At 39.6% G+C, this 27,542-nt stretch overlaps 1 protein-coding gene across 4 annotated transcripts in view; it reads left to right on the forward strand.

Annotated features, from left to right (window-relative positions):
- The window catches only part of Pi3k21b (phosphatidylinositol 3-kinase regulatory subunit alpha), a 60,896-nt gene that overhangs the window by 22,098 nt on the left and 11,256 nt on the right, over positions 1–27,542 (forward strand). For 2 of the 4 annotated variants that reach the window (XM_083094659.1, XM_083094660.1), the window contains 11 exons: positions 6,741–6,850; positions 11,360–11,494; positions 19,625–19,922; positions 20,340–20,438; positions 24,087–24,275; positions 25,160–25,288; positions 25,401–25,608; positions 26,021–26,230; positions 26,471–26,795; positions 26,890–27,137; positions 27,333–27,509. In XM_083094659.1, coding sequence (XP_082950785.1) covers positions 6,741–6,850; positions 11,360–11,494; positions 19,625–19,922; positions 20,340–20,438; positions 24,087–24,275; positions 25,160–25,288; positions 25,401–25,608; positions 26,021–26,230; positions 26,471–26,795; positions 26,890–27,137; positions 27,333–27,509 — 2,128 coding nt within the window. Of the gene's footprint in view, positions 1–974; positions 6,851–11,359; positions 11,495–19,624; positions 19,923–20,339; positions 20,439–24,086; positions 24,276–25,159; positions 25,289–25,400; positions 25,609–26,020; positions 26,231–26,470; positions 26,796–26,889; positions 27,138–27,332; positions 27,510–27,542 lie in introns of those variants that run through there. The other 2 variants (XR_014437880.1, XM_083094658.1) reach the window with 1 other exon arrangement.

Genomic DNA, 27,542 nt, shown 5'->3' on the forward strand with positions numbered 1-27,542 from the left:
AGAAACGGTCTTGTAAGTTTTATAAAGCATTAAAATTACAATGTTTCACACACATATATTATTTATATTTTAATAACATGCATTTTTTGCAAGATAATTTTTCATAATTTCTCTCCTATTATTACAAATTGTTATTTTAAATGCTGCTATTTCCGATAAGTGATGTTATAATCATTGTAATTTGAAAAAAATCCTTGACTGACAACGACAAAGTTTGAATTGTAAATTTAATATGAACAGTTTTTATTTTATTGTGTGTGCGAAATATAACATATTTATTATAGAAATGAAAACATTTTTTTTCGCGCAGTAGAGATATCTATCGGGTTTTTTTTATAAATTTTAAGACAGAACTTTTTCCGCTTTTGTTTCTAGGATTTATTTATTTTTATTATTAATGACGCCTGTGAATTTGATTGAGCATTATCAACCTCCGCCAGCCATGCATGCCATGTTAACTATAAAATTCATGTCAACGCTCGCTCTCGTTGCCCGATCAATATCCGTTGCGAAGCGGTTTTCTCGTGCGCGCTCGCCGCAGTTTCGTTAAATAATTCGAGAAAAAAATCAAGCTGCGAGTTTAAAAATTCGCATGAAAACGAACAAGAAATTTTCGTCGTCGAAGCTATCGCGCACAAAGTCATCACGAACAAGCGATTAATCTCATTGTCATGAAAACGAAAAACAAAAGAATTAATTTCAATTTCGAAAATGGACAGTTCACAACTTTACCGAAAAATAAGTAAGAAGAACGCCGGATATTTTAAATCTTTTCATTGAAGACCTGAACTCTCACATAGCGACGAAATTCCATTTGCGATCGAATCTGTGTACAAGAAAATAGTCATCGTTCCAAGAGACTTGGAAGCAACGTTAATTTGTTTGTGCTTCTTTTTTATGAGAATATTGTGTCAAAATTTTTTTCGACTTATTAGTCATTGTTTTTTTGAAAAACAGCGTAAAGACAAAGAAGTTGAAAACACGTCAATTTATTATCTTTATTGGCATCCCGGCAGAGCCTACGACAAGACAGATTCGACCTCGAAACTGCTCCAGTTTTTCCAGGATAGTATCTTTAGCGCTGATTCTTCTAGAGAAGCTGGCCACAAGGACAAAAATCTTCAAAGCATATCAGCAAATTCGCAACCGAGCTCCGTTTAAAGCACGACTTTGCATGCACAATGCACTCGCATAATCAAGCATCTTTTCAATACCAGAGCCAATTTTACTGACTTCTTATTGTAGTTTAACATCGCTATCAAGTAAGAAGAGAGTCTCCTAATATCGCGAAAAATTAAATATAACAATCAAGTTTCATCAAACAGATTATTTTTATCTACCTTTACTTCAAGAAGTAGTCGATTAATCTGATCTTTTGTCTCCAAGTTGCTTAACCGGATATAAACATTGAATAATAGAGATTTCTTGGTAAAAAACTAAAAGTTGGATCAAACAAATTTATGTCATCTACTTGTTATCGTCACAGAAATTAAACAGAATAATCTACCGATTTCTAATATCGGAATCATTTAAAAGATTACGATGATTCAATATAAAATGATTACGAAAGCTTCCAAAAGTTATCACAGATTTCGAAACGGATAATGTCCAAGCGTACTCTCGGTAGTTGAGCCGAGTCGATTCGCTCGTTGCCTAGGAATGTTCGGCAGGAAATTTCCATTCAAGCGATTCGATCGGGTTGTATAGAACGACTCGGGGCCCTGGCATCATCCCGATACGAGTCTGCCATCGTAAAGGCCACGGGAAAAGCCGACAAGTGTCGGAGATGGCCGAGGTGTGGTTGCGCCGAGCCACGAGCTACCCTCGGCAGCAGCTCACGACTGGCTATGGCTATTGACCGAGCTTGGCAGACCGGCCGGTCAGCTGTGCGCTTCGCCGGCGGTGTGGTATTCTCCTACGCGGTCAGGAAGAAGCCGTCCACGTAAACGAGACGGTGTGTCGTCGCGAGGCCGGCGAGAATCGGTGACGAAGAACCGGAAACGAGCAAACGCCTGTCCGTCCAGTCAAATCGAGGTAGAGTTAACCAAGAGAACCCTCCAGGAGAAGAGTAGTCCAACGGCGACGGTGCTCCAAGATCGCTCTCACTTCGGGTAGATGGACAGATGGATGACAGATCGCGTCGACGATCTCCGGGTGTATTTCCGCAGCACGTCCTCGCCATATATCAGCGAGTAAAGTAGTCGGAAGTAGAGAGACAAAGACACTGCCTAGTCTCATCATCGTCGTCGATGGTTCAGTCTGAGTGAAAGCCCAAAACGTACGATCCGCTCGCTACATCTCGCCGCGAAAGATAAAGTCGGAGTAGGAGAGTGAACCAGGAAGCACGGAGAAAGAAAAAGGGAGAGAGAAAGATAACGACGAGAGGAAAAAGAGAGAAGGAGGGTCTTGGTCCACGGGCAACACTCGACATATAGAGATCGACCGACTGTGCAGAGACGATCCCACGAGAAAACGAAGAGAGCGGCAACGAGCGATCCAGAGAAAGAGAGAGAGAGAGAGAGACGGTGGGAGGGGATGGTGGAAACGAGAGAGATAAAAAGAGAAAGATCGAGTGTGGGAAAGACGCGGAGTGAAACAGAGAGAGAGGAATAGGCAGATAGATAGGTGTCCGTGTATCTATGTGCGACGAGTGACGTGTGCAGGTGTGTGCGCGTGGCTCAGGCAGACCGCCGGTTGCAAAAAGTGCAGTGCTCCGTAGACTTTTTCATACCGAAGAAGAGAACTGCGTGCGTGCGTGCGTGCGTACGTACGTGCGTGCGACGTACGTGCGTGCGTGCGTGCGTACGTGCCGTCCGTCCGTGCCGTCCGTGCGTGTATACGTGTCTCTCTCTCTTTGTCTCTCTTTATTTTTCTCTCTCTTTCTCTCTCTCTCTCTCTCCCCCCCTTTGTACATGTATGCGCGAGAGTGCGTGCGCCGCCTTCGCAAAGAGACAGACACACCGGCGAGTTTTCGGCCGCGTACCTGCGAACGAGGACGAGCGAGAGCCGCGACCGATCGACCGACCGACCGACTCTTCTCTTTTTTCATGATTTATATGGTAATTCCGCTATGAGAGGAGAAGCGAGCGAAAGCGGACAGAGAGCAGTCGGAAGGGCAGCTAACTCGGATTCGTAGAGTACGCGCGTCAAGTGCGAGGGAAGAAAGAGATAGCGGGATATCCTCGAGAGGGGGACCAGGAGGTGGACGTCGCGGCGCCGACGTCGACAGAATACCTACGTGGACGGTTTTACCGGGTGGAAACAAGCGCGATTCGTCGACCGAGAGAAGAGGAGGTAATAGGATCGTCCGCCACCAAGGTCTACCTTGCCGGCTGAGAGAGAGAAAGATAGAAGGAGAAAGAGAGAGGGGAAACGAGATAGAGAGAGAGAGAAAGAGAGAGAACAAGAGTGAGTGAGCGAACGAACCTGATACACACGGACTCCGACTCCAACTTCAGCGGTGACTCGCGGTCGGTAAAGCATCGGGACGACGGTGGCGGTGATCCAGCGAGACACTAGCGTTCGCGAACGAGCGCGGCGGTTGGCAGTCGCGGTTTTCTGGTGGACGTGATAAGGACGAACGGTGCGATCCGGCGAGCAAAGCGGTCGACCGTGCGAGAACGAGTTGCGAGAGAAAGAAAGAAGGAAGGAAAAAAACGAAGAGCCGATCGGCGATATCCGGCGAGGAGAATGCAGTACATTTCAATTTGATATTACGTCCGATGCTGCGTGTGCTACAATCTTGTTAGGACTTGGAGAATTAAAGGAAATTGAAGAGGAAGAGCAAGAGAGGAAGTGAAGAATAAAGAGGAACTGAGGTCTGCGCGACGAAGAGAGTCGCGAAGGAGAAAACGAGTCCTTGGTCAGCGATCTGGCACTAGGTGGATTTAATCGCGGTCGACAGCGCGGAGAAGGCAAGAGGAAGCCAAAAAGAAGAAAGGAAACAACCGAGTGTCCTTGATGGGCCATCCGGCGCTACGTGATCGAGCTGTATCGCGACCGACATTAGCTCACCATCGTCACATCGGGGGAGATTAGAGGAGGCGACCCACGTTTTACTCGCACCATTCGGCGGACAACGCGGCGAGGACGGCGGGACGAAGCGAAGAGAGGATCTACTTGCTGATCAGCGCGAACCCGGGCGATAAGCGGAGCTCGCCGTCTCGAGTTGAGTCCAACTGCTGATTCGGCGGACACGAGAGCTGACTGTTTCAACGTTATTAGTGCCCGCGATGATTTCATGATTATCCGCGAGTAATTTTCACGTTTGCACACAACGATCGTGGACGATCGTTCGATCCGGTTCAACCTCGACACTTTCCTCAACGGAATCGAACCAGAACGAGACTCGTCGATTTCCATGTGTGCACTATCGACGACTTTCCGAGAAGACAGCCAAAATCCTGGATCTTGGCGAGTGGATGTGATGATGAACAACTCTTTGAAAATCGAGGAGATCGGGCGCGCCATAGATTCGCTTGGCTCGAACCACCATTAATAATCGAGGATAATCCAGCGGTGGTCGGTTCGATTGATTCGTCCAGGACGATTCTCCTTCCCAGACGATCTTGCTCCGATATCATCCGGAATTTACTCCCGATCGCGCTCTCGATAAGCCACGAAGATCATCGCCGTACGCTTGCACTCGCGCGGGGCTACGCTTGAAAATCGCTCGGTGTCGTTGCTTGACAAAACCGGTTTCGTTCGGCTCGGCGAGTCTCGGCGTTTATACAAAGGTCGTGTGTGAGAGCGCGCTGAGCGCGCGACTACGAGAGAGTGGTAGGAGTGAGATTTATGGAAAACGAATTTACACGAGTCACACCCACGGGAGCGGCTGTCTATCTCTCTCTCTCTCTCTCCTTTTTTGTATCTTGGTCTCTCTTATTCGTCCATCTCCTTGTAACTCGTTCTCTCTCTTTCTCTCTCTCTTCCCCCATTTCCCACTGTTCATTTATCATTTTATCCGCATGTTACCTCTGTTAATAACAACTGCGGAATCTGTGCGATAACAGCGAAAGTCACACCGGTCAGGCGTCGATCACGTTGAAGAATCCTTAAAGAATCGGAATCTCGATCGATGAGAGAACGATATCAATCGGCCGGCTAAAGATACCATACTTGCAACGGCCTTGAAGAATTTCTCCGGGTCGCCGTGCGAAGAATTAACGGCGGAACGAAGATAATGAAGTGTTCGATGACATAAAATCCACAAGATTTAGTCGAAGAATAAATTTGCCAACAAAAGTGAAAATACTCAGGTCTTTAGAATACCTAAGATCAGAATTAACTTATCAGGAAATTTATGATAAGAATTTTATGCCGTCAAACCATATTCTACAATTGATGCCAGAATTAGCTAGTAAAATAAATAAAATTTTCGATCGCGCGTAGGCAAATGAAATCGGTTCAATAATTATAACGGAATAAACTCGAACATTTCTAGAAAGATAGAAAAAAAATAAGATATATTTCAACATTTATGTGAATTAGTGCGTTACATTTAATCATAAAGCGTGTGTTGAAGAACCAAGTGTTTTCAAGTATCACAGAATCGATCGAGTGCGTAACCACCGAATAGAGAATCTTGGAAGCTCGAAAAGATGTCAGGGGACCTGGGTAGCCCGCGGAAGGAGCAGGACTCCTGGTCACCCGGGTCGAGTAGCGAGGCGTCAATTGCGAGAACGTCGACATCGTCGAGGAAAACTTAGCCGTCTCATCGCGTACGCTCGCTTGATGATCGGCTACGGTGACGATGAAACGTGTGACGAGCGCATCCGTTGCGGCCGCCACGGCCGCCGCGACCCAGGTGCATCACCAGGCCAGGGTCCAGGAGTTGTTTGCTCCCGGACCAATATCGACGACGACGACGATGAGTACGAGCACGGCGATAGTCGGCGACTCCTGCGCCGACGAGCAGGATAAGCAGCTTGCGACGATGTCCACCTGGCTTGAGCCGAAGGGCTCGCCGAAGATCAGCCCCGGAACGAACGACGACAACAAGGCAAAGTCCACGGCGATGTCGCGATTGTTAGCCGTCGATTCCGACAACTACATGCTGCGCAAGGGCGCCGCGGCGACGACGACGACGCCGGTGACTCACGGCGCCGCGGCGCCGTCGTCCACCGCCTCTTCGTCGTCGCAGTCGTCGTCGTCGTTAAACGGTTCTGCGAGCGTGCAACTGCAACGGCAGATGCAGGGTCTTGCCATCGGATCGGCTGCCGCGCCGTCGATCCTGACGACGTACGGCAATAGCGGCGGCGACCACGTCAACGTCGGTCAGCTGTGCGATGTCACACGTACGACGTCGAGATCGGCGGGGACGTACGTGTCGCCCAGGTGGTACGCCGGTGGTAATGGTAACCAGGTGACGAGGCAGCATCGAGAGGGAACGGTGACGGCCGAGGAACAATCTCTGCAGCAGCAGCAGCAGTTGCAGCTGCAATCGCGTACGGCAACGACGTCCGCGACGTTGACGGAGGGCGTCGAGAGCGAGCTCGGTTTTACAAAGTTCGTGTGCGCAAGGTTGGTGTCCTTTCATCGGTACATGTGTTGGTGCGGCACCCAGCCTGCCGGAGGCCTGGCGGAGGCCGTTGACGCGAACTCGATCGGCGATCGCGCGAAGGGCGGCAAGAGCGCGGCCACCCCGTACGAAGGGTCGGCCGCGAGACGAACGGTGCGCGACGATAGTTGTAATAGTAGTAGTCTATGCTGCTGCATGTGCGGTTCTCTATGTCCCGCAGAGTGCCACGCGTGTTTCCACATCGTGTGTTCGGACTACAGCAGCCAGCACCTGTGCCAATGGAGTACCAAGGGTCACGCGCTACCCGGCCAGGTTCACGACAAGGACAAGGTCAGTAAACGCTCAATGCCTTCTCGTTACATTACGAACGATGCGCGCATTCGAATTAGTCGTACTCAAGTCGAGTCTCCGCGTCAAGTATTTCCCGCGGGAATCGTCGGGATACGATTCTTTTTGTCGATCGGTAAAATAAATGTCATTATTATACCTTGCGGTCTGAATAGTTCTCTTCACGTCTTTAAGAATGCTGATTTGTGAGAAATCTACATATTTTAGCAGTAGATATTTTTATTTTTACTGGTATTATTCGATATTTTTTACAATGCAAATCGACTTGCAACTCACAGCTTTTCTATACAAGAATTTCACATGACCGAATTATCTTTCGCGCATGCACTATCACAGTTTAACGAAACAAAAATGTAGAAATCTCGTGTAATGCTCAAGGCAAAATTATAATGTTCAATGCTAAAACAAAAAGTTTTTACCTATATCGAGACGATCGTATGCAAAGAACGTCCAAAAAAGGAAAAAATATTTCCAATCTACGTGTGCAAATATATTTTTAGTTATATTTTATAGTGATTGAGGCAAATTTTAGCAAATGCAGAAAATTTTAATGCGCTATCATGAGTGTAAAAATTTGTAATGCATAAAATACAAAAAAATGTACAAAATTTTCGCCGTGAAAAAATTTCATATTTTGTTGAGATTTTTTTTTCGTCTTCTTACACGCGATGGATATTTAATTATTTTAATTTTCTTTCCAACAATTGTATTATTATATTATTTTTATTTATATTATTATATTATTTAATTATTAAAATATTATTTTATTATTATATTATTTAATAATTATTTTATTATATTATTATATTATTTTTGGAATTTTGAAGTTTTTCGATTTACTTAATAATTGATATTCAAGCACTAAGCATTAAATTATAAATTAATGATATTTATCTATTTTCATATATTGTACATCGTCTCGATATAGAAGAAAAGTTAACTGTTTCAGTTTCGAATTGAAGTCTGTCCAGATATAAGATTTACATAGCGCTGCCGTTATTTGTCGACTACGAAAGTTTATCCCGAGGCGCGTATCTAGTCGCGAATTTTACATAAACGTGCGAGCATTTCGTTATCAGGGCGAGACTTGCCCAAGGCTCGATGGAGTAACGATCGAGATTCGACGACGCTCGGCATAAAATTGAAGCGAAAAAAGGAGCAAAAGATCCGAACGCTGTCCCTTTTTTATGAAAGATATAAATACGCTGGAGCTAAAGTGAATGAAATATCAAGCTAAAATCAAGATTATTTATTATTAATACAAGAGAGAGGGAGAACAAAATTAATAACATTAAAAATTTAATAATGTGTACTTAAAAAAACGATAATATTAAAAAAATATAATATTCTCGCAAAAATATAAATTAGACAAAATTATAAAATAACGCAGGTTTTAAAATAATTTTTTTACATAAATTAACATAGATTTAATGCAGAGTATAAATAATTACGTCTTACTATTCTATTTTTGTACAGAATGAAAATCGATAAGTGAAAGCTGTAATGAAATTAATCACTTAAACATGAAAAATGCGAGATGAATGCCTTCTAAATCTTTTAGCCATCGCAATTTAAGAAAACTAAAATAAACTTTTGCAGCGATACAGAACATACAAGTATGTCACAGATGACTGAACGGATTAAATGAAGTTAGTCTGGTGCATTTACATTTAATTGCAGCGTAAAAGTAGGGGACGATGCTAGGAACGGAGTACATTCATTCGCGCAGATTATAGATATTATCAATCAAGTTTAATGAGTGTAAGATAAAAATCATTTTTCGTGACTATCTAAAACTTATTGAGATCATGAGCGATTTTTTTCTCAGCTCCTCTTTGCGCTCTATTTTAGAGATACCATCCGGATACCATTGATTATTACGAAACTTTTTCGAAGAATGGCTTCGATAAAATCATCCTTATTTGCATGTCATTCTATCGCGGTAGGATTTCCGTCGCAGAGATGATAACTTCCGCGAAATAAGTTCCCCATGGCAGGCGTCTCCTAGACTGATGACGGATCGGGTCGCAAAAATTCGCAACGTCAGCGATCCGTGGGATACAGAGCGCGAGGAAGAAATGATCTCGGCGCGGATTAACCGAGCGTGTCGATCGAGCAGACGCGCAAATGTAGACGCGTTGCTGATCGACGTGAATTATTCGGACGAGGCCTTATCTCGCGACTGTCGTCACCATCGCGGGCTCGGGGTTACGACTTGGGGAGGTTACATTTTTCTCTTTTCCGCGCTTTTTCCTTTCCTTCTTTTCTTTTTTCATTCTCTTGCTTTATCGGGCGCGCGTTGCTCGATAACGGCGGCCGGCGACACATGGAGACGTCTCTTCTCTTCTCGTATCGCGGTTCCCGTCCGTCTCGCCGCGCCTCCACGATCGCAATCCGTCGATTTATCTAATCGGACTTGGCCGCTCGTGTGGCGCGTTCAATCGCATCGTTCGTTCGACGCTCCGGTATCTTGGGGATCGAGAAAATCGGGAGATGCTCCTCGCGCGCACTCGAGCGAGCTTGGTTTTTACGTAATCTTCGGTGATCGACACCAGATAACAGCTTGTCTAGACAGAATAGAGTCGTTCGGAAGAGGGCAAAAAGTAATAAGAAACATTTTATTCCTTTTATCGCTTTTTTACATGCTTACGTACATAAATAAATAAATGTCAAACACGTGTAAGTATTATATTATGCATATATATGCATTAAATAATCATTAATGTGGAAATCATAATTATCGATCGTAGGAGTGGAAATAATGTTATATATTGTATGACACACATTAATATTGCACGTGTGTCTGGCTTTTATCGTCGAAGGCATAATTCATCGATAATTAAATAAAAATTATTTGAATTTTCTATTCGATTCAAATTGACAAAGATTTTGAATTAATATGAATTAATTAATTAATCTATTTTTTATTTATTTTTTATTTATTTTTAATTTGAGTAGAGTGAATAAAACAAATTTTTAAAATATTGTGCTGCTTTTGCAGAAAAAAAGCTCTGATTGAAGATAATTAAATTTAAAAATTTTCATGAAAAATCGTTATTGTGATTGAAGTGATATTGTAATAGAAGCAATTTAGTTTCCATTTAAATGATCATACAATGATAAAGAGAAATATGATTATAGATGTGTTCTCTGAAGTGCGCTATAATAGAGATAACATAAATCATGATTAAATCGTAATGTTTTTTAAGTATGTATACAAAAGCAAATAAAAGTGATTCAATTAAATTTAAAAAAATTTGCACGTTTATTGCAGAGGTAATTACAAGAATTGTAAAACTTGCTAAAATTCCTTGTACACAGAAGACATCTTAATCGAATCAAGATTTTATCTTAATGATAATATATAGGTTGCTAGTAACAAGATTATTTGAAAGTCGTAATTGAAGCATTATTTAAGTTAAATTACTTATAAATATATTTCAGCTGTTATTTTATCGAAAATGTAATGCTGATAAAAGTAACAGTTCCAAATACTAGATTAATACGGTACATTGCTCTTTACTAGTGAGAAAAAATTAAGTATCTGAAATTATATATCTGAAGAGATCTAAATTATTTCGACTTTCACTCTTCTAATTCGAACAATTAGCTATAATATTACTTCAATTTGCTATATAAATCGTTCCACAAAACGGTTCCGGAACTATAGATTTAGAAAGGAATTAACATGACGATTGCTAGAATAAAAACTCACAAGTCTCAATAGATCTCGGCGAAGCCGGAAAATTGCCACACGTCCTCATTTGAAAATCTCGAGGATAATAAGCGTGTATATATTGGCTGACGGACGGAACGCTCCGGCTCATTATTCGTTTCCGCTTGCAAAGAGAATCGATTAATCATACGCGTTAAAGACGACTTTACACGATTCACTGTTGATACTCTCTTCTCAGATTTAATTTTTTATTCATTATCAAAAATAGAGTTTAATTAATTATTAATGTTTATTTGATATGATAATTATTCTAAAGCGGGGACAAATCATTAATGATATTCACTTGCGATATAATTTTAAATAAATTTTAGTTTCACACAATATCATCTCTGAGCAATAATTAAAAATTAATATTGGATTATTAAATAATATTATTAAAATTAAATATTATTAAGAATATTTAATATTGGAAAATTGGATAATTACGAGAAGTTGATTTTCCTCGATAGAAAAAAATCAGATTCTGCATCTATGCAAGACTCTGAAATAAGACATCTTATATATATTTCTATTGTAATTTTTTTTATTAGAGGAAATTATTGCGTTATCCTATTCTCCCGAAAACCTTCGATTGTACTTTATTTCGATTGATCTTTTTACAATTCGCGCAATTTAGCCGGGATGATAGCCAGTAGCACAAGCTGTGTAAATGCGGCTCGCGTGTGTGCGCAAGTGGACTTGGCTCGATTAGTCGTCGCTGATTCTCGTGCCATCGATGTCCACCTACAATCTACGTCTCGTTTCTCTGTTCACAGCCCGTCAGTGAGTGGACGTCATTAAACGTAGTTGAATGGATGTCAGCCCTAAATCTGTACCGCTATGCGGACGTGTTCAAGTCGAAGGACATCAAAGGCAGCGATCTGCTTCATCTGGATCGGGAGAAGCTCATGGTAAGCCGATCATCTTAATTATATATTAGCATATCGGTCGTCTATATATCTTGGCATTAAAGTAACCAATGCCATTCTAGCGGCTTGGGAGTCGCTTCGAACGGAAGAACTTTGAATGTGGGACATTCAGGAGATTGCCGTCGATATTAGATTATTATAATTAAGATAAATTTTATTCCATTATCATGCCACTTTACTTTCTGCTTTTACTCTAATATAGTTATTTTAATAATAGCAAGCGGATTACAATAATTTAATTTAATGAATAGGCAGATACTTAAATAGAGAGTAGGGCATATAGTAGAGTCATTATAATGTACTCTACCCTACTTTACTCCGGTTACAAGATTAATGCACCGATATGGAGAAGCGGTAACAAAAGATGCGATATATAAAGTAACTAAAAAGTCAATTACAATTAGAAATCATCAATTAAAGAGCAACTCGTAAAACTGTATATTGCAGTGAAGGCTGTTCGGGGCTTTTTTATTTTCCAACGCATTCGTATTCCTCTAATTGCGAAAGAACGGTGACATGGAACCGATTAAGGCGTAGCTTAATATTAATCTCGAAACACACAGTTTCTGAGTTAATGAACGATAGTGCAATGTCCTCGTTTGCGCGCGAGTTACCGTAGCTCATTGCCAGCAGTTAATTACACTATTACGGAATTTTTCTCGAATTCACCGGCAGCTCCAAGACTGCACCGGCCGACGATTTCGCTAATGATAGCCGGCCATTTTCTTCTCGATCGATTAATTAATCCCGTCCTATTAATCGACCGAGGTTTAGAGAAATGCGACTGTTAGATACTTATTAAAACTAATTAGCAGTAAGAATTAATGTGCCACATCGAAGCGATTGCTGCGGGAAACGATCGCATGAAAGATTGTTTATTTAACTTATAATCAAGCGGAGAGAGATATCTGTCCGGCGAGTCGAATGTACTCTAGTCGGGGCGCTGCCCGATTTTTACGATGCATACTAATGATGCATGAAACGCGCGCTCTCACGAAGTAGGCTAAACTAAAACGTGCAAATTAAGGTTCTTTATTTTCCTGGATCCCGCTTGATTGAAATTTAATTCTGCGACATGTAATCGTCAGCAGTCTGCTATGTGCTGTATTTCTAATTTTAGAATCCGCACAGATTTAAATTCTTCAGGTTTAAATTCGATATATCGCCGGCGCGTTTTCTCAAACTTTAACGTTGTATATTTGATCAGTTTTATGACCGATAAAAAAATCCCACTTATTTATCCTCTGTCAAAATCTTTAATCTTTTAAAGAGGAAGAGTATATCGCGAAATACGTACATTTTTATTTTAACATTTTACATTCCATTAAATAAGTCATTTTCTCTAGTCTGTCTAAAAATAGCATAAAATTTGTGTAACACATTTTTTCTGACAATTACATTATTCAGATATCTATTAATATATTAGAAACATTTTCACACATACAACACTACTATTCTAAAAATACTATAAAAAATGTCTTATACATAACTCAGAATTTCGAAATAAAATAATAGATGAAAGAAACAAAAAAATTTAAATTATACAGTATAAGAGAAAATCTTTATAAGAGAAAATTTTTCTATTTCTTATTTTGAATCATTAGTCCCTTACTTTTTGCTCGTTTTGGGTCGTGTCGGGATCGAAGTTGGAATCGCGCGATCAAAAATTCTTCGGCTAGTGCTCGGGAGAGACGATGACCTCGAGTCGAGAGTATCTGGACGACGTTTTCCTTGGCCCGTTGACCTTGTAATTGCCCTGTAGCGTCTGCTAAAGTGCGCTACACAGTCGAGTCTTTATCGAATCTCCCTCTCTGTCTTTCTCTTTCTCTATACATCTCTCTTTCATCCATTCAGCGTTGATTTTTCTTCGAGTGAGAAGCGATTTGGAGCTTTCAGCTCGACGATTCTCCTCTTGTCGCCGCGCGAGAAGCTTTTGTATTTGACTTATCTTCGCAACATTACATGCTTATTATAAAATCTAACACGTAAAATCAACACGAGGTATGCGCTGGATTTAATGAGATCACTTATTGGCGCAGCTCCCTGATGCACTTATCATTTTTTTTCTCTTAATATCTTCTTAATAGACGCGATTCGACGAGAAGTCTTTATTGAGACGGACAACGTTTGGTGGCCGACACGATTTTGAATGAACATCTGTCGCGCATCCTATTACCACACGTCTACTTTAATCCAATGCAATCGCGACGCTTTCTGTATCGCTATCAGTGCCAAACATTGCGGTAGAATTACTGCGTAGTGCATGAAAATGTAAAATGTATAATTTACCGCGCCGCGGAATTTCGCGATAATGTTTTTTATAACTCCACGCGGAGTTTGGTGTTTCAACATAGGTAACGATACATTTATTATCATGTAGGCTATTATTATTATTTTTGTACGCATCGAAATATTTAGTGATGTTTCTCAAAAATTTCTTTTAAAAAATGCTTAGGAGATAATCAAATATAAACACTTCTCTCTTAATATAACCATAAGATGTTTGTTATATAAAATATATATACTGAGCATGCAAAGAGTTTAGAAAAAAAATATTTTTAACCTTTAGAGGATAAGATACGAAATATACATCTTGCGATTGATAACGCTGAAACAATATTAGATAAATGTTGCGGTCTTGAAAGCGTAGGCAGAGATCGCTAGCGCATAAAACGAAATGCTATAAAATATATAAAAGCAGTTTCATCGTTCAAGATTAATCGTAACTTTTTTTATATCCGCTGACTAATTTTTTTTTTCTTTTTTCTTAATGATCTCGCCATGCTAAAATGCTAAATAAACGCTGTCGCAATGAAAACACACACACATCGGCGAGGTATAGATATAAAATGCAACGCTACAAAACGCAGAATAAAGATGCTTTTTTTTCGCATTGCGAGACACGATATTTTATATCCAATCAGAGAATTCGTTCATATTGAATTGACGCAATTGCGTGGATAAAATTATTGCGTTCATATGCAAATGTTAAATGTTGCTTTTATCATATTTTCTTCTCGTGGATGTGTTATATCATTATTATAATATCAATCTTAAATAAATTTGCAAGAACTTTCCTTTGATATAAATATCTACGTCAAAATGAACAAGTTGTCAATGTAACTTCAATATTTATTTTATTGCTAACACACACATAAGATTAATATATTATAGCGAGATACAGTATAAAAAATTTTAACTATTGGCATTTTGTTAACATCTTATTTAGTATTAGAAAAAAAGAAAAAAGCTCGATATATATGTATGTACAAGCACACACACACATGTATTCCTACGCTTTTCTTACTCTCAGCAGTTACGTCGCGCGTAATGATCGTATCATGCGTTTTCCCTGTGCATTACCACGTGCCACATTATCATAATTATGTAAGAAACTTGTGCGCGGAGTAACGGGTCAAGATGGACAATCGAATTACACCGGTTGGTGTTAGCTTAAGTATTCTCGCACCGATATATGGTGTGAGAAAACGGGCGTTCCGTCGAACTGCCTTTAATTATGTTGTGTGGCGATTTCCACGATAACGATAATTGCACTCGTTTACGTATGGGCGGGTAATGAAAAAATTGAAAAAAAAAAGAAAAAATGAAAATAAAGAAAAGACTTGCAAAGTGAACTGCAACTTGAATTGCAAAGATATGCGACAGATTCACGTCTGAAAATCAGGCTTTAAATTAATAATCGTGCAGAAATATTATCGTATTATCGTGAAATCAACACAGTCCGCACTCGGGATTATTATTTATTCCTATATATAGATCACCGTAATTTTTTTCAATTAAATTCTCTAGATTTTCCGAATTTTCAAGGATTCACGAATTCAGCCTCGACACGTTTCTCGCAGGACAAAGATGCGTCTCGCCAAGGAAACGTACGCAAATCGCGTATTATGCTAATCGAATCATAAATCTATCCTTTTAGTGCGAGAAATCGTTTGATTCTTCGATTCGGCTCGTCCTTCGAGAGGAAATTGTCGTGTTTTGACCGTGCGACAAAAAAATCTGCCTTAATTTTTTCGCCATAGTCTTAGATATTTCAAGTATTCACTGTTATTTTATTGAAGGATTTGTTTCATTCGCAGTTTTATTAAGAATTTATTTCATTCCAGAAATGACGTGTCGCTAAAGTTTTATTATCAAGAAGTTACTTTATTATTATTATTTTATTATTATTTTTATTATTATTTTTTATTATTATTTTCGCCATAGTCTTAGATATTTCAAATATTCATTGTTATTTTATTGAGAGATTTGTTTCATTCGCAATTTTATTCAGAATTTATTTCATTCCAGAAATGACGTGTCCCTAAACTTTTATTATCAGAAGTTACTTTATTAAGGTCAATAATAGATTCTCTTAAAATAGCACTTATTTTTTAAGAAATGTATGTGTGTGTGTGTATATATATATATATATATATATATATATATATATATATATATATATACATACTTTCGATATCGTTTTATGGGAAAAAAAAACCGCGAAGATGTATCTGTACTCGGAGCGGATTTTCTCCTTGTCGCGAAACAGCGAATTCTCTCGAGCATTTCTTGGCACTTGGAATAAAATAACGAGCCCGTCAAATTTTATCGCCGCGCTCTCGCACGGCCGCGTAATATATCGATCACTTTACTTTTGCTGGCTTGTCGCCGCTAATAATAGCGTTTGGCCCACTGCGCGCCGTGGCGCCGGTCGAAATAGCGCGCCATCGTGCGAGAACGTGCGTCCACAACCGAATACCATAATCTGAAAAAGAAGCCAGCTGCCGGAAGCGCTCCTCCTCTTTCTCTCGATCTCTCTCTGGAATTGAATTTATTTTTTTTTTCCTACAATAAAGACTATGTGTACGTAAAATGAAATTATAATTACCGGTACTCTCGTGTGCTGTTTCCTTTTTTTAACACTTAAAGAAATTTTTATGCAGCTTCTTTCTTTTTGGAAATAACTCGCATATAAATTTGAAACTTTGAATAACTCATGTGTATGTACTGATGTGATAATAAATATAATAATATATATGAGTAGGAGTCAGATTTAAAATTAATATTCACGAGATCTTTGCTCGAACAATTCATCATTTCAGACTGTATTACAAAAACGAAGTTTGTAATATAACGTAGTGTTTTTTAATTACATTTCCATATACATTTACAAGAATTTATATTTAAAAAAAATACATGTACGTTGATTTTTTAATTCTTGATACTTTTAATATTTTTATATTTTATTTATGTAAAAATGTGCTTTTTCTATCCTAATTTTAAAATATGAGTATTTTTTAAATGAAATGTCACTCGAATAAAAAATTAAAGATTGCAATAAGAATGCAAAAAATGTAATTTTTTTCAGTCAGTCACGTCGACAGGACATAAAAACAATGCAGTTCAGGTCACGCTTATAAATGTAGCAACGCGAATGCGGGGAATTTAAATTGAACGCGAAAAAAAAAAAAAGCTACAAGTCAAGTGATTCATCGAGACAAAATTAATAGAGGAATTAAACGTGCGTGACATTGAATTAACCGATATAGGTCAATTAAAATAATGTGATTATAATAAACGCTTAATCGCACGATGATTATCTCATCAAGCGCACCCAGCAGCAAATATGCAACTTATTCACTCATATCACTTTACATTGTGTGAAGGTCACGAGCATTTTTATTCTTACCTATAATCAATTAGTCAAAGTATTTGACGAGTTCTCAACACATTGATGAATATATATATACATTCACATTAATACATACGACTTAAATGTTTCATTGATTTTTTATCCTTCAATCATATCTTCTATCATATTTTCATTTACAATTTTTAATTATGAAGCATCTCGAGAACTATGACATTTTCATAATACATTAACCATATTTTTTTCCCGATACGCATATATTTATCTGCATCGCCAATATAGTTTTTATTTAATTCTCAATTCACAAGTTTTGTACATGTCTCTCTCCACACATCCTTATATTTATAATTATATATTTAAAATGCTGCGTAATCGATCAACTATTGTCCCTTGCACCAGCTACATTCTTTGACAATTACATGTTTCGATTCGAACGCTATAATTAACGTACGAAATATCTCGTGACAAAGAAACTGGAGCAGATGGCAAAGACATTTTAGGTCCTCTCGAAGATTTCCATTATGTGAATGCGATCTGCATCGCTAACTCGCGAACCGCGGGGTGCATCGTATCTCTTCGCGAGTGCAGTGCAGGTATTGTGCAACGGCGTACACCCGACACCTGTTGCCTCGACCGTGCTCTAGAGAAAACGAGATGCTTGCCGGGAGAGAGAACAAAGAGAGAGAAAGAGAGAGAGAGAGACAGAGGGTCGTAACGACGCGTATAAATTACGATCGTCCGTGTGTTCACCCCTTTTACGAGCGCGGTGCCCCCGACTCTTCAAAGTCCCTCTTGACTGATTTACCGCTGCGGTACCCGCGAATTATTTCTCCCCCTTGTCGTTCTTTTAGCGATATCGCTACTCTTAGAGAGCAGGTATTTTGCGTAGTTTCGTTGGCAAAAAGAAAGATGGCATGCTATAATTTATAGCGCAAACGATCGCGATCAATCGCCAGAATCTAGAAAGCCTATGACTACGGCAAATTTGTTGAACTAACTAATTATATATGTACAAATATACTAGACGCTAATTGGACGTTGTAAACAATATGTAGGATATGTAAAATATATTTTGCAGTTTATATAACATTAATAAATTTTTGATATTTAATAATAAAATAAAATTTTATCTATCGGAAAATCTGAAGGTCCTTCAAAAGTAAAAACTCGATTCTCTCTATCAAGCAAATTATGTTTGTCATAAAAGACCTACAAGAGACGTTTTAAGCTTCTACGTAAAATGATAGATCGCAATTAATTTAATTTTCACAGAACCATGCAATTGCACGAAATTGAACGAAAGTGTCATTAGAGATTAGAGATTATAATAATTGGTCAATGATGAAAAGAAAAAAGTAAGCCGATAGATCTCTTAATCTACTATCTCTGAAACGTTGAACTCTAGTTAGCGTTCCGGCTATTTATGACGAGTATATTATTTTTCCTCATTAGTCACCATGTAACTGTCTTCACGCTCGACTTTGACACGCGTTATGCGCCCGCTCTTTATAGTCGCTCTCTTGGCTCGTGTTATACCTTTACAGATTTACAACCGTCACCGAGATACACGCGCATTTTTACCAGTAATGTGACGGAAAAATCTCTGCGACTCGATGATTCTGTGGAATTGGCCTCGTGGCCTTCTGTTGCACACGTGGCGTTAAATCGAGTAAAGATTAAGTGCGAGAAGAATATCTAAAAAAAGTGATAATAATAATTACTAGTAATTTCAAATTATTTTACTCGAGATATTTTATTTTTTTCATTTCGTTTATGTAAAATATATTTATTATATATTTCATGTATTATATGTAATTATATATGTATCATTATATATTTCGTATATCATATATTCGAGAATAATACAAAAAACAAATAAGCAAATCTAAAATAAAATTTGAATAATTAAAATTTTAATTCGCTAAAATATTATTTTTATTTTTATTTAATGCTGAACAGAAATTATGAAGAAAATATTTTATATATTCGGGAAAGTTTTCACACACACACACACACAACGCTTTTATCTAAACTTTTTATCTAAACTAATTAATTCTTTAATTTTTTACAACACTCATATTCAAACTAATTAATTCTTTTGTTACGAAGTTATTATAATCCAATGAAAATTTTTGCCGAGTAGGAAGAACTATTGATCCATCATTTGATCAATAAACATACGGTTCAGTAATATCTTAATTATTAATTTACAATAATTTATTTTCATTTGCTTATTTAAATCAGCCAATAAAGTTATGTGCTTTAACTTTACATTTGAAATATATAATTGCACTCTAAAGAATTTTACTGCATCGTAGTAGGACTTTTTATTTGAGATCTTGTTGTCTCATCGCGAGAAGATTAAGTCTGAAACGTAACGCTCTTAAAAGATAAATTAGTGTCCTTTTTCATTGGAATACTTTTTCATGCGAACATCGCCTCGTGTGATCCTGTTGCAGAATATGGGTATAAAAGATGAGTTCCATCAAAGGAGTATCTTGGTCTGTATCGAGGAACTCTGCCAATCGTCGCCGCCACCCCCAGTGGCGACGGAGACGGCGAGTTCCCCGGTCACAACGATGCCGACGTCCGGCGTCGCCGCGGAATCGGGCTGCTCGCTCGGAGTCAACTATCCCGGCAACAACGTGGTCAATAAGGCGCATAAACTCACGCAGCACAGCTTCAGCGTCTTGGAGAAGTGCGGCAAATGCCATAAATACCTCAGGGGTCTCTTACATCAAGGCTTTCTCTGTCAAGGTACGTCCCGTTTTCTCTTTTATCGAATCGCAATTCATCAAGTACTTTAAATTGATTGAATTTTATAGTCGACGCGAAGGAGCTTCCTTGAGAGTCATTTCACGCAATTTAATCTTTTATATTCGTTAGGTTTCTATATTTTTCATGATAATTATAAATTATAATTGCATCGTATTTTTAATTAATTTTGAATGAAGCCGCGGTATGTTTCATAATGATTTTATTTCCTATCTATAAAATAATTGTATGACTTTTAGATTTTATAAGGAAAATTTATCATTGAAAATACTCGGCAACACACAATTTCATGCTTATTCCTGCATGACAGTTATTAATTCTAAAACTAGAACCAATAAGACGAAAAAAGAAAGAATGCGTTTCGCGCTGTTGATCTTGCGAATTTTCTGCATTGCATAGATTGCGGGCTGGTCGCTCACAGGACGTGTTCAAAGACGGGTTTGCCTTCCAATTGCATATCGGTCGACACGGACAATCGTATCGGCAGGTTTACTTCAGGTAAGTCACGTCGTTTGAATCGCCGACTCGGCGCCGTCGTCGCAGTTGCAAATTTTATGGCGTGGCATAGTCGTAGGTAGGTAAAATGCAGGACGCTCATTAATTCTGTGTCGCGTCCCTAATGGATAGAATGCGAAAAGAGACGCTGAGAAATTCAGTGTCTTCCAAAATGGAAGGTTGCGTCAGAAACACGCTCGGTGGCATCGTAACCGGCCGGTCCGGCGAATCTTATGGCGAAGTTACGAAGTTAACAAGGCAAGGACGCGCGTTCTGGCGCCTGGCTGCGCCTTCTGCACCTCGCTCTATGATAACCTGGATCACTTCACGGAGACTTGCACTTCACGGCTGACGACTTTCTTCCATTGAAATCCCTCCGCTTCGCGGTCGCGTGGGAGTCGCCTCACTTGCTGGCATTTAATGATTCTTAACCAAGCGTGCGAGTTTCAACACGACTTTGCCTCGCTCTACGACGCATTCCCTGCCAGAGGAAAATATCCATACGAGAGGAAGACGATTTACAAAATCTTAGCATTTGATACAATTTTTTAATAGAAAGTAGAGAGAGAAAGAGATAGAGTTTTGTCAATTTTTAATTAAATATCGCTAAAAGTGACTCAAGTTTACCAAAATATCCTCACATTCATGAAATAATTTTCGAGAAATGTCGTTCCCTTCAATCTTTAATCACATATCTTTTCTAAATTTTTATAACGAAACTTTAACGATATCTCGCGATTTAAATTTGAAAAAATTTCGTCTTGGATGTCTTTTCAACATATCAATAATTAATTATCTCAACGTGTGCTGGTAACTACGGACTGTTTAGATGGTCGGTATTTTCTTAAGTCGCGCCAGTCGCCAGCTGGAGTTGGCGACGTGTGCCTTTGACAGCGGGATAGTTAAACGGCGCGAGTATCTCCCAGACAACGATAATCGGTAGAGACAACGCAGGCGAGACTCTACGTTCGCACCGTCAACGCGCGCCTCCAATGATACATTTAATTAACGCTGCACACGCCACGGCACGAATGACGGAATCGAATATTTGTGCATAGCAAAACCGCGAACACGGCGCCAGTTTTCAGGGCCGTGTCATCCCGTCGCCTCGCTGTCCCCGATCCTTCATTCATTTATTCCGGGTTCCGTTGCCAATTGCGTTTGTACATATCACGCGACGGTGCATCGATCGCTGGAAATTATCGTCCGACTGATAATGTTTATCCAACGCGATGCCCACTCGTGACTAATGATGATAATAACAATTTTGAGATATAATTCGGTGAATTAATAAATTATGTATCAACGGGATAAATAAATTTGGCGAGCAACGAGTAGAGAGTTATTAGTGCGAGGGAGCTTCGTTAATCACGCCTTGATTTTGTTATCCACTTTATTCGGAGGTCATTTAGATTTAATGAACTCCCGAAAATATGTGGCCCATTGATTGGACAATCTAATCTCGCGTTTTACAGAAAGAGAAGGCTCGGTGTCTCGCGTCGCACGCGCGACTAACAATCCCCGGTTTCACACGTATCATACGTGTATGCGATTGTTGCATCGGCTTGGGTTGATTTATAGTAATTGGTAGCGTTTAATCGCCTATACGCGAGTCACACATCACCGTCTCTCCGACCGGACTGCACGCTCGGTGGAGGTGTAACGACGGCAATTACGCTCCTCACCCGCGGGAGCAAAAATTCGAGTCACGTGCGACCGCACGCCGGCGACTTCGACATTGACAGTCTTGCACATTGCATCTGTCCGTTTGAAAAGTTGACTGAAAATGACGCAGCAATCAATTTAAATCTTTAATTGTATTTGCTAAGGCTCGACATCTTGCTTTCGATGCATAATGCATGCATTTGCAGTGTTACGTTTATTCATCGCATTAACTTCGGCAAATTCAACGACGCAGCGACAAATGTAATTTGTAATTCCCAAGATTCAGTTATTTGGATCTCTCGCTTCGTTTTTTTTTCTTTTTTTCGACAGAGTTTTTTAAAATCGACGCCATAAAACTAAATTTCGAAAGCCGCAAGTCACCCCCAAAATTCGAATTATATGTCTCCACGTATTGATTTATTCGAGTCTGATGGCTCTCGAAATTTTTCGCGCGTGCAACAGCGGATTCGTGACGAATATCGAATGGCCCGACTGTCCTCCGCGGTATAATCCTCCGCGCATAAAATTCGCATGCGTTCACGCCCGTAGATCGTGTTTTAATTCCGACCTTTTTGCGTCTCTCCCTCTTGCTCTCTCGGTCACTCGTCCTTCTCGAGAGAACAAGAAGAAGATACGGTCATGAAGAAACAAGACGTCGCCGTTGCGGTCGTAAAAATAAATTTTTCTCCTTCTCCTCCTTCTCCCCTCCTACGCAATGTTCTCTGCCCCGGTCCGACCCGCTCGCCGCACTCTCGTCCTCTCTCTCTCGTCATAATGCATGCATACACGCGTCTTTGATTGTACAAGTGGCGTGTATGCGCGATGAGAAAGAGAGAGAGGGAGCGAAAAAGAGTTCGGCGGCGGCGAAAATATGATCGCGCGTATATCCTCGCGCGAAAATAAAGTCAAAGGTTCGTCAGTCGAGATAAAAAAATAAAAGGAAACCGGGAAAACTGAAGAGAAAGACGGACGGCCGTAAGCGAAAAGTTCACCGGCGCGAAAATCTGCGAGGAACCGCGAGAAAATCTTCGAGAATTCCTCTTTGTCCTCGCCGAATTTCACGGCTAAACGCGAATGTCTCTCGAATGAAGAGACAAGCGAGAAGGCTGCCTTCTCGCTTCATCCTGCGAATTAATATCGTCCCACGATTGATTGCGCTTTGCATGGCGTACTTTGACCTTAACATTTTAAACCTCGTAAGGATTAAAGTTGGACGATTTAAGTCTCAATTAAGTAAGCAAGTACTGGAGCGTATTTTATGGTTTGAAATTGTGAGATTAATGAGATGAATTGGTTTCACAATTCGATACAATTGATGATTTTATTAAAAAGAAGACGAGAGAAGCAAAAAATGGTGTGCGTGCTTTCAATCGATAATATTGGATTAAATTAATAGAATATGTTTATTACACTTTGTCTTGAATTTTATATACAGGCCAGTGATATAACGTATTTTACATTGTTATATTAAAATCGCTGACTTTGTTAAAAAAAAAAAATCATGATATCATCAGATTAGATACGATCAAACATCTTACAAGTAGATAAGATCTTTGAGTTTATATTTAATATATAACCGTGTAATGAGCGTATCTTTAAGCGTCGCTCTATCTTTTCCTCCGATGAAACATGTTCGATAAAGGATTATTGAAAAACATGCGATTGTAAAATGTATTTGTTCTCTAATTACTTGCGTGGCTAAAGTTCAAGATCGATAATAACGTGCATTACATTTTATAATGCTGCGATAAACTTAACGTTGTGTGTGTGCGTAATATATTTTTTGAAATTTCGAGCACTAATTTCGCAATTTCTAAGCGTGCTGCGTTGTGCGAAAAAAAAAAATGCTTTCTCGTGATAAAAAGAAATCTGCCCACCGCAAGCAATTCTATGAATTCATACGTGGAATTTCGAGTTGGGGTCGGTTCACGGTCACCTCGATATTCGTCGCACTAAACAATATACGATATTTATCGCACTTTACAGTGTTCGGTCGCGGTCTGTGCCTGCAATTCGACATCGTCACCCACTCGGCGCCGGTTCTGGTGGAGCGGTGCACCCACGCCCTCGAGCAGCAGGCGTTCGCCGACACAAAGCTGGACCTCTACAAAGTTTACCACAACAGCAATACGCCTAATGAGCAGACCCTCGAGCTGCGACAAAAGCTGAACGAAGGTAAGAAGCGTGCGGGCGAAACCGCGGCAGGCCGGATCGCGCTATAAATAGCCGGCGGAGCAGTCATTCCACAATGTTCGGGTGTTGCAAAAATTTCGAGGCGCGCTACCAGATGCACTCACAGAGTTGCGTTGCCGAGGCTCCCGATAACCGAGAAAAAGAAGAAGAAGACAGAAAAACTGCGAGTGCGCGCTTATTTTGCACGAGACGGGTCGAGACGGACACAATAAACGAGAATTCAGGACCCCCTTCAGGCTTTTAAGAGACTAAAGATCCGGTCTGTTTATGCGGAAAATATTTCACTCGTGCGTATCGTCGAAATTTATTTTAACTTCTCGCAAAGTGCACGGTATCAGTTGTTTTCAAAGTGGCGTTAAGTAAGTTTCCCACATTTTCTGAGAAAGATATATTACTGCTATTTATATCTATCTGCATCGTGCATTCATATGCATTGATTCTAGATCTAGATTTCACGTCGCACTTGATACTTTATAGCGTTTTAGCACGCGCAATTATTTGTCCGACACTGGAAAAGCGCTTTCTACAAACTCAGAATTTATCAATTTAATGTTTGCAATTATTATAATATACCTAAATACAGTCTATATTTCTTTTTATATACATACTTCTGATTAATAAATCTAAGCTTCTTAACGCGTGAAATTTTGTTACGCAAGAAATTGACAATTCATAAAAAGCAAACAGGATCATGCAGATATCTCGAGAAAATGAACAAAACTTTTATAATCAGAAGTATTTTCCCGTTAAAAATTTTCACGCGCGTTATAATTAATCATTAACACGTAACATTGTTATCATTAGGAGTATGTATCAATAATCTCGAGCGACGATAAAACAAAACGCACGTGATATAATATTTTCAGACGTCTACAACGCGGATTTAAGTCCGTATACTCCGCAGTGCATTGCGAGTGTCCTGAAGAAGTTCCTGCGAGAATTGCCGGATCCGGTGATCCCTGTACAATGGTACGACAGATTCCTAGAGGCGTCAAGTGAGTATATAATACGTATATATTTTACAATTAATTATTCTTGTTAATTAATTCGAGATTTCATCAAGATATAACTCTAATGTTATAATGTTGAATTGATCTTCATCGTTAGGTATGAGAAGCGACGAGCAATGCGCGGCACGCCTCAATCAATTAGTAGCCGAGCTACCGGAACATCATCGTAGCACATTGTGCCATTTAATGGCGCACTTCTGTCGCATCTGCCAGTTGCAGCACGCGAGAGCCTACACGGAACAGCCGACCATCCTCGTGCAAATGCTCTGCCACATATTTCTCAGGCCGCCTTGGGAGCGAATCATGTGAGTACCACATGAATTTCTCCAATTGCAGTGGAAGAGTCGAGAGTAGAACATGGTGGTTCACACGATGTTTTTTTTTTCTTACTAACAACGATTTGAAAAAAAGCATCAAGGATGCTAGTATTGGTTTGTTTTCCGCCTCGTTGACTAATTAAGTTAAAAGAGTTCAACTTTCTAACTCGTTAGCATTGTGTGTTGTTTAAATTCTCTTGCAAAAGAAACGTCATGTGGATTGTATAACTCTGGTTACTTTCAAGATATATAATTCTATTATATAATGATTATAATATATTACTATATCATGAGTAAAGTTGTCTAATTTTGTGCGATTGCGTTGCTATTTATAGATAAAATTGCTTAAGACTACCTGTAATATTTAATTATAAAGAATTACACACATATTTTATTACAGCCAAGTTGTCCACAACACGGAAGCTCATATACGCATAATGGAATTGTTGTTGTTACACGGCGATTGGAACGAGAGGCTGCCTGAGTTTGCCAGTCCTCCTCAATTACCCCCGCGTAAAGTTTCGAGACCGCATTTTTCAATCGTGGACCCGAGTCTCGAAGGAGATGCTGTAGACAGAACGGCACCTGGCGCGGACCAACAACCACACAGGTGATTCTCAAGTCCGGTTTGGTTTCGGTCCAAATTTTAATCTAGGTTACAAATTTTTGTTTGTAGTTTCAATTCTACATCGAATTTTAATTCGAATTTTTCTGTCAACCTATCGTGATACTGTATTTAATTTTAGTTTTGTCCCTTTTACGCATACAAATTGCTTTATTTAGAATTTATATAATTACACGGTATAATTAGATGATGAATAATTATAATTAACATTGGAAAAAATCCCAGGCCGCGCACGCTTCAAGAAGCCGAATGGTATTGGGGTGACATCACGAGAGATGATGTGAACGAGATGATGATTGATTCACCGGATGGCACCTTTCTGGTACGCAATGCGTCTTCCAAGTGCGGCGAGTACACTTTGACACTACGTAAGGGCGGGACCAACAAACTTATCAAGATCAGTCATCGAAATGGGAAATATGGATTTTCGGATCCTTACAACTTCCATTCGGTCATCGAGCTGGTCGACTACTATAGAAACTGCTCGCTCGCACAATACAACGCCGTGCTGGACATTAAGCTACTCTACCCGGTATCGCGATTTCAGCAGGTAACTTTCACGAACATTCCAGATTAAATTTACAAAGTGATAGTTTTCCGTAATCATTTTTGAGCTTAATTTTCTATTATTTATCGAAAAACAGGAGGATGAAATAACGAATACGACCGATATGGCGAAGGTGCTGCAAAAGTTTCTTGATTTAGAGAAGGAAGTAAGTGACGGTATCCGGCAGTACCACAATTGTTGGGATTTATATACCAAAACATCTAGTGAAGTTGAGCTGAAGAGTCAGGCGATGGAAGCCTTTCAGGAAGCCATCAAGATGTTTGAAGAACAGATTAGATTACAAGATGAGTTCCGTAAAGAAGCTCAGCCCCACGAGATTTCCACGTGAGTATTGTATTCTTCACTTTTCAAAGCATCTTTATATTTTATTCAAAGATATTACATATTCCATTAAGAATTATATTGAGATTAAAATAATGTATAACATAATACATATAAAAAGTATAATGATATTCATGAGATTCTGTACATACCAAAAACAACAGAATTATTAATCGATATTGCGTTAAATGATTACAGTTTAACGGATAATTCGGAGTTGCTGCAACGAAGACTAAAGGCCTTAAGAGACAGCAAGATTCAATTGCAAGAGAATCTGAATCAACAAACTGCTTATAACAGAACCCTCGAGAGAGAAACATGTAGGTTGAAATCGGAGACTGGACAGCTCGCGCGACAAAGGGATCGCTACGCTTTGTACGTATCCTGTTTTAAGCATCAAATATTTCT

Source organism: Camponotus vicinus, unplaced genomic scaffold, assembly GCF_025532165.1.
Source record: "Camponotus vicinus isolate PSW18456_S1 unplaced genomic scaffold, iyCamVici1.0 SCAF_3, whole genome shotgun sequence".
Classification (NCBI taxonomy): domain Eukaryota; kingdom Metazoa; phylum Arthropoda; class Insecta; order Hymenoptera; family Formicidae; genus Camponotus; species Camponotus vicinus.